General features: G+C 33.1%; 1 protein-coding gene across 1 annotated transcript; it reads left to right on the top strand.

The window, feature by feature from the left end:
• Positions 1-3,139: 3,139 nt before the first annotated feature.
• On the top strand, positions 3,140-6,960 carry LOC139503571 (acyl-CoA-binding domain-containing protein 6-like). Its single transcript, XM_071293371.1, has 4 exons — positions 3,140-3,197; positions 4,416-4,514; positions 6,524-6,577; positions 6,853-6,960. Exons 1-4 carry the CDS (start codon positions 3,147-3,149, stop codon positions 6,883-6,885), a joined length of 237 nt encoding a protein of 78 aa, XP_071149472.1. The 5' UTR covers positions 3,140-3,146; the 3' UTR covers positions 6,886-6,960.
• Positions 6,961-7,883: the final 923 nt, after the last annotated feature.

Genomic DNA, 7,883 nt, shown 5'->3' with positions numbered 1-7,883 from the left:
ACTTATTTCAAACGGGATAGCACATCCTCATTTTTACGGAAATGTTGTTAACCGTCCCCGGAAATTTAGAAATGATCTATGTAAACTTGTCGCTCCTTTAAATGAACTTATTCTAAAAGGTTACCTATTCAACACTGTAATTAGATCATTGAATATTGTTTTTATTGTATTAATATTGATTGTGGTATCAGTAAATGAAAAGCTACCTAAATATTACAAGTATGTTATATACATATTATCAATATTCATGGATCTACAATCTTTCGATACCTTTAACTTGGCATTGCACAAGGTCATGTTTTTCTCTGGCTGTTTATGACGTCTTTACACAAAATCCATTGGATGTTGGATGTGTAAGGATTGATAGTTTAGTCTTAGATGCATGATTTGTTTTTTAGTTGTAAGTGGCTTTGAACTAGCTGTCAGGTAACTGCGAGTACTCTCAGATCTGTTCATTGTGTCTTTTTATTTCGGGATGTATAAGTACCCAGCCACGTCCACTTGTATTTTGTCCATCTGATGAGTTCAACTGATTTTGATAGTTCGTTCTTATGTTGTACTTTTATACCACTGTCCCAGGTTAGGGTGAGGGTTGGAATCCCACTTACATGTTTAACCCCGCCACATTATCTATGTATGTGCCTGTCCCAAGTCAGGAGCCTGTAATTCAGTGGTTGTCGTTTGTTTATGTGTTACATATTTGTTTTTCGTTCATTTTTTTTTATATATAAGGCCGTTAGTTTTTTCGTTTTAATTGTTTTACATTGTCTTATCGGGGCCTTTTATAGCTGACTATGCGGTATGGGCTTTGTTCATTGTTGAAGGTCGTACGGTGACCTATAGTTGTTAATGTCTTTGTCAATTTGGTCTCTTGTGGACAGTTATCTAATTGGCAATCATACCACATCTTCTTTTTTTATATTTAACAAACAGACTTATTATTAAGGGATTTAGTTACGATTAGACCTATTAATAAGAGATATAGTTACTATAATATCTTTACGTCAGGTCTTTAAAGAGTACATATTTTGGAATTAATATTGAATTATTGATATGGTCGTTCTATTGTAAATAAACTCACTTATTCCAAGACCAGTAGTTGGCATGATACGGGTTATGTCCTTCTTATATATTTGACGATGACTGGAAGATTTGTTCTTTATTTTAATATGATGAAGACATTTTTGTTAATCAGTGGAGGGTTGTCTCATTAGCACTGATACCACGTCATTTTATATTTATTAGAAATCAACCAAATCCAAAAAATGGATTATGTGTTTCGTGCACAGATAGTGTTTTTAAAGTATCGAGTAAAGGTTTACGACGAAGAATTCAGATCCACTTGTCTTGTTGTCTTCCTGCACTTTTGTACCCTGAAGTCGAATCTCATTCAGCAATAAAACCAAACATTTTAGGCTAGCGTTCAGCATTATTCGAACATGTTGATTATCAGATATATCATTCAGTAATGTTCAATGGTTTGTTGTACTTGTTTCATATGATTAAAGGTTTTGTTCCTTTTTGTACTTTCGTTTATTATATACATCTTTTGTAATCCCTAGCTAGTTATAAAATAATGTAAGTTTGTTTTCATTGTTTAACAATTGACCATACATGTACGTGATTTTTTTTAAACTGGTCACTAAAGTATAGGGAGATCAAAGGATATATACACAAATTATAGACATTTAAAGCACTAAACAGTCAGGTTGATTAGGTCTGACATGTTCAACAAAATGATCTTCATATATCACTCTTTTACCAAGAAATAAATTGGGTGGTTTTTTTTGTTTGTTTTTTTTTGTTAAAAAAAAAAATTGTTCAAAATTTTCTAAAACAAGGAGTTATTAAGATTTTATTGAAGGGTATGCCAAACGAGGTCCAAATTCCATGAAAGGATTAAGAGGTCCATTCTAGTTCTGTATTTCAAATTTATAACGCTTACATATGAACTTTGGGTCATTTAATTAATCGAGTACAACTATGATAACATCGATACCTATGATAAACACTACAACAACGTATTGCAGACTCATGTTCAGAAAGTTATTGTCGTAAATTCACTATTATTTTTGTATATTTTGATTAATTAAAAATGTTAAATAATGTATTTTTTGTCACTAAAAAAATATTTTTCTTATAATGTGTATCTGTGAAGGCTCAAAATGACATTTCACCCAAGATCACCATTTTGCCGTCACAATTTTGGGTTTTAAAGGCAATTTTTGTTTTCTTCTTATTGGTGATCTATATCTTTTATTTTGCTTATTTTTTTAAGCTATATTTCAGCTTAATATATTATTGTTTTGGACCAAGTATCACACACAGTTTTTCGACATTCCGATGAAAATACATGTATGTCAACAACTCTTTTTTCATTGAAAAAAAGGTCCCTTTTGCATACCTGTTGAAAAGTAAAATTTTGAGCTTAAATGGTCTGGGACCTCCTACTTTTTTTTAACCAATTTGACTCACTGTCTGTAAAGATTAAAATAATAAAAAAATATGGCACTTCTGACAGAAACTTCGAGTAGGCCCGAGTCACCTTAACATGTTTAAGCCTTATGTGAATTTTAATTTTAGTTCATAAATTTTGGAGTATAGTATGGCCTCCAGCATCACTTAACTAGCCCCTTCTGTTGTTGTTTGCCCTTCGTCGGGTTGTTGTCTCTTATACAAATTTTCTTTTTCCATTCTTAATTTTCTCAATTAATCAATGCCTATAGTTATCACAATGTGTTTCTCTTGCTTAACTATACATTGCCACCTATGCAGCACTTCTCAAAATTAAAAAAAGTGGTTCCTAAATTGTGTAAGTCATGATACAAGCATCCGACATTCGATTCTTAATAGAGAATATATAGCTATTTCAGATATAACGTTTCCAAAATTTTCTAAAATTTGGCAAAACTTCAAATTGCATTGTGCAGATTAAAAGAAAGTAAGTGGTTTTATTCGTCAATTTCAAAGTATTTCTTATTTAACTTTGTAAAACCATACTGATTTGAGGATGAGAACTGCAACCCTAAACCAATTCACTATTAATGTTGTAACTTTTTCATATATTATTTACGAATGTAACATTCTTTTATGTCAAGGATGGTTCAACTGCACTGCATCTTGCAACAAGCGAAGGCAACACAGAAATGTTCAATTTGCTTATTGGTAATGGTATTGATGTTAATTTACAGGACAAGGTATGGTACAAATATGTTATATAGCAAATCAAAATTTGCATCTGCATAAATCATGTAAATAGGAGTTTATCTATCAATATCTAATGTGACAAGTATCATAGTTTACATGGCAACAAAAGCAACAAAAACAAGGAGCTATTAAGATTTTATTGAAGGGTATGCCAAACGAGGTCCAAATTCCATGAACGGATTAAGAGGTCCATTCTAGTTCTGTATTTCAAATTTATAACGCTTACATATGAACTTTGGGTCATTTAATTAATCGAGTACAACTATGATAACATCGATACCTATGATAAACACTACAACAACGTATTGCAGACTCATGTTCAGAAAGTTATTGTCGTAAATTCACTATTATTTTTGAATATTTTGATTAATTAAAAATGTTAAATAATGTATTTTTGTCACTAAAAAAATATTTTTCTTATAATGTGTATCTGTGAAGGCTCAAAATGACATTTCACCCAAGATCACCATTTTGCCGTCAAAATTTTTGGTTTAAAGGCATTTTTTGTTTCCTTCTTATTGGTGATCTATATCTTTTATTTTGCTTATTTTTTTTTAAGCTATATTTCAGCTTAATATATTATTGTTTTGGACCAAGTATCACACACAGTTTTTCGACATTCCGATGAAAATATGTCAACAACTCTTTTTTCATTGAAAAAAGGTCCCTTTTGCATACCTCTTGAAAAGTAAAATTTTTAGCTTAAATGGTCTGGGACCCCCTACTTTTTTTGAACCAATTTGACTCACTGTCTGTAAAGATTAAAATAATAAAAAATATGGCACTTCTGACAGAAACTTCGAGTAGGCCCGAGCCACCTTTACATGTTTAAGCCTTATTTGAATTTTAATTTTAGTTCATAACTTTGGAGTATAGTATGGCCTCCAGCATCACTTAACTAGCCCCTTCTGTTGTTGTTTGCCCTTCGTCGGGTTGTTGTCTCTTATACAAATTTTCTTTTTCCATTCTTAATTTTCTCAATTAATCAATGCCTATAGTTATCACAATGTGTTTCTCTTGCATAACTATACTTTGCCACCTATGCAGCACTTATCAAAAAAAAAAAAGTGGTTCCTAAATTGTGTAAGTCATGATACAAGCATCCGACATTCGATTCTTAATAGAGAAATATAGCTATTTCAGATATAACGTTACACTATCGTTCTTCCTAAATCATATATTTCAATTTTGCTCTGAACATTTTTAAGGCTGGAAACACAGTGCTTCATGTAGCTGCTGAACAAGATCCGGAGATGGTCAAATCTTTGATAAACAATAATTGTGATCCAAATATACCAAATGATCATGTAAGTACAAATAGAATATACATTTGCTATTGATTTAAGAATATATTAGAAGTTAAATCTATAATTAAACCAAACGTCTATGAGGTAAACCTTTATATTAAGTCTTTCGGCTCGTTCGAAAATTGATTGAGGAAGGATCGTATTGAATATGTACATGTGTTCCACAGATAACGCAATTAACAACACAAAAAAAAACAATTTGAGGATAATTTCAAAGGTTTGTTTACGACCGGACCCGTTTTTGTCCCCCCCCCCCAATCCCCCACCCACCCCCCTATTTTCTAATTTTGCAAATTCTGTTTTGGAAAGCTGCTTATTATATTAAAAATTTCCCTGATGCTTGAAGTTTGTTTAGACGAACTTCAAATCCCCTAATTTTAACAACTTGGTGAGATGAGGAAAGGGGGGGGGGGGTAAACTTTTTGTTATTATTCAAATATCGTATTTATTGTTCACTTAGCAGGGTTTTCGTACTACGATTTTTTAGTTTTTTAGTGTTATGCCAACGTGACTCAGGTATACTTTTATTCCATCGTCATTATAACTGTTTTTGCTGTCTTAATTGCTGTTATTTTCTCTGGGTCACGTAGAACATATGTTTTCCTTCTTTTGGCGTTGATGTGCTCTTTTACCCCTCTCACCTTACCATTTTTCTGAAAGTAATGGTTTTTAAGTTCATCAAAACAAATTTCACTGCCGGATGACTTTATGAGGACATACTGCCATATTTCTTTATGAGGACATACTGTCGGATTACTTTATGAGGACATACTGCCGGATTACTTTATGAGGACATTCTGCAAGATTACTTGACGAGGACAAACTGCTGGATTAATTGATGAAGATATACTGCCTTATAACTTTAAGAGGATATACTGATGGATTACTTATTGAGGATATACTGCCAGATTACTTGATGAAGACATACTGCAAGATTACTTGACTAGGACATACTGCCGAATTACTTTATGAGGACATACTGCAAGATGACTTGATGGGGACATACTGCCAGATTATGTTATAAGGACATACTGCCGAATTACTTGATGAGGACATACTGCCAGATTACTTGATGAGGACATACTGCTGGATTACTTTATGAGGACATACTGCCGGATTACTTGATGAGGACATACTGCCGGATTACTTGATGAGGACATACTGCTGGATTAATTGATGAGGACATACTGCCGGATAACTTTATGAGAATATACTGCCGGATAATTTGATGAGGAAATACTGCCGAATTATTTCATGAGGACACACTGCCGGATTATTTGACGAGGACATACATGTAGTACCGGATTACTGTATGAGGACATACTGCCAGATTACTTGAAGAAGACATACTGCCAACATACTTTATGAGGACATACAGCCGGATTACTTGATGAGGAAATACTTTCTAGACGTTATAACTGTCCTTTCCTATATTTAAATATGTCAGTTTTGCACATGGAAATTCATACTAAAATTAAAAATAGAAGGGACGATTTTTTCGATAAGTTAAGCATATCTCAACAGATTTTTATAGTTTGCTCTCATGTTTTACACCACGGTCCAAAATAAGGGGGGAGTTTGGAGTTTTTTGTATAGGTTAAGCCTATGTCAACTGATTTTTATAGTTTGCTCTTAGATTCTACACCACGGTCCAAGATAAGGAGAGAGTTTGGCGTTTGCTATCATGCTTAGCCCCGCCACATTCTATATGTGCTTGTCCAAAGTCAGGAGCCTGTAATTGAGTGCTTGTTATTTGATGCGGTTGATCGTATGCTTTGCTTGTTTATTGTTTTCCGCAGTTCTTGTATTGATTTATTGTACCACTGTTAAAGGATAAGGGGGGGGGGGTAAGCGCCCACTAACATTTTCAATCCCGCCACATTATGTATGAATGTGCCTGTCCTGAGTCAGGAGCCAGTATTTCAAAAATTACAATATTGAAATGTTACACATAATGAACATGATGAATGTGTTTTAATGTTTAATACAAAACAACTTGTTTGATTCAGGGGAAAAGGCCAATAGAAGTAGCCAACAGCAACGTCATAGTGAGGTTGATAAAGGTAAGATTTATGTCGCTTTTTAAATACGTTAAAAAAATATGTATAGAGTATGTGAAGATTTAAAACGTGCTAACGAATTTTAAGAATGATCTCAAAGATATGTCATACCGAAAATGTTACTGAATCAACATAGTATTTAATATATTCTTTTCTTTTAAAAAAATAAAAAAACTGACTTTGTGTCATGGAATATATATCCACTATCCTGTGTTTTCTAATTTTTATACATATTTTCAAAATACAAACAAATATTTAAGTCTTAACGCTCCTTGCAGGATTATGAAAAGACACTTGTACCTGGTGAGTAGTTTTCTTAACATGATCTTATGATGTGCCACGATACAGTTGTCGACAAATTCTATAGCCAAAAATGTGCATATGAGTATACAAATACTATTCAGTTTGATTTTTTTACTGAACAACATCAATATTAATACCAATATAAATTTCATTCAAGAACTAATAATAGTGTGCTTTTTAATTATGTTGATCATCACACTCAGCAAAACAGTTATATACGGGAATAGGTCATGTTCGGTATTTAAAAGACCGGACGATGTAAAATGGTAAATTACAATCTAAGACGTGGTAATTATGACCATAGTTGGTTTAGACACAGACACATTGTATGGATCAACCAATTAGTGTGGGTGTCCATAAATTTGACGGAGTGTTATTTTAAATCTTTCCTTTTAATAACGTTTGTGTAGCAGTTTCTGTGTACGGAGCACACTCCTTGATATGACGTATGTATAGTGTGAACATACACGTGCATAACGTAGCAATTGAGATATGTAGACACCATACGAAGGGGCAGAGGGTATGTTACTGCTGAGAAATGGGGAATTGATAATTCGGAAGCTGAAATTGTTCCGTTTGTCATATATTTAAATGTCGTCCATCTGTGTCAATATTGAGGAAATATCAAAGTATGAAGCAGTCCTTCTAGCTTAACAAGATCAAATTGAACTGGACTCCTTGTCAGAATTGATTGAAGCTCCCATGTCTCTGATAGAACGTCCAATTCTAAAGTTGATCTACCAATGTCCGTATTCAGAGACAAAGTAGGTGTGACATGTTTATCATATCTTTGCTAAAATTACAATTGTCTTGTGAATATGTTTCGAAAACAAATGAGGAATCAATAAATCCCACATGCAACAGGGATTACCTTTTGGTGAATTATAAGTCCTCCATTGGTTCAATCAACATTCAGTAAACATCAAATAAAATGATTTGCCTAGTTGCTATTGATACCTTTAGTTTAAACAAAAACTGTATTCTGCTTCCTGATACGCATGTTCTG

The sequence above is a fragment of the Mytilus edulis genome, chromosome 14, assembly GCF_963676685.1.
Source record: "Mytilus edulis chromosome 14, xbMytEdul2.2, whole genome shotgun sequence".
Classification (NCBI taxonomy): domain Eukaryota; kingdom Metazoa; phylum Mollusca; class Bivalvia; order Mytilida; family Mytilidae; genus Mytilus; species Mytilus edulis.
This window is presented reverse-complemented; position numbering and strand designations above follow the sequence as displayed.

Bases quoted from the DNA above. Each gene is read 5' to 3' on its own strand.
- LOC139503571 (XM_071293371.1), top strand. From the start codon at position 3,147: ATGTTCAATTTGCTTATTGGTAATGGTATTGATGTTAATTTACAGGAC. The intron at 3,198-4,415 runs GTATGGTACAAA...AACATTTTTAAG, and splicing joins ATGTTAATTTACAGGACAAG to GCTGGAAACACAGTGCTTCA. The intron at 6,578-6,852 runs GTAAGATTTATG...CGCTCCTTGCAG, and splicing joins TCATAGTGAGGTTGATAAAG to GATTATGAAAAGACACTTGT.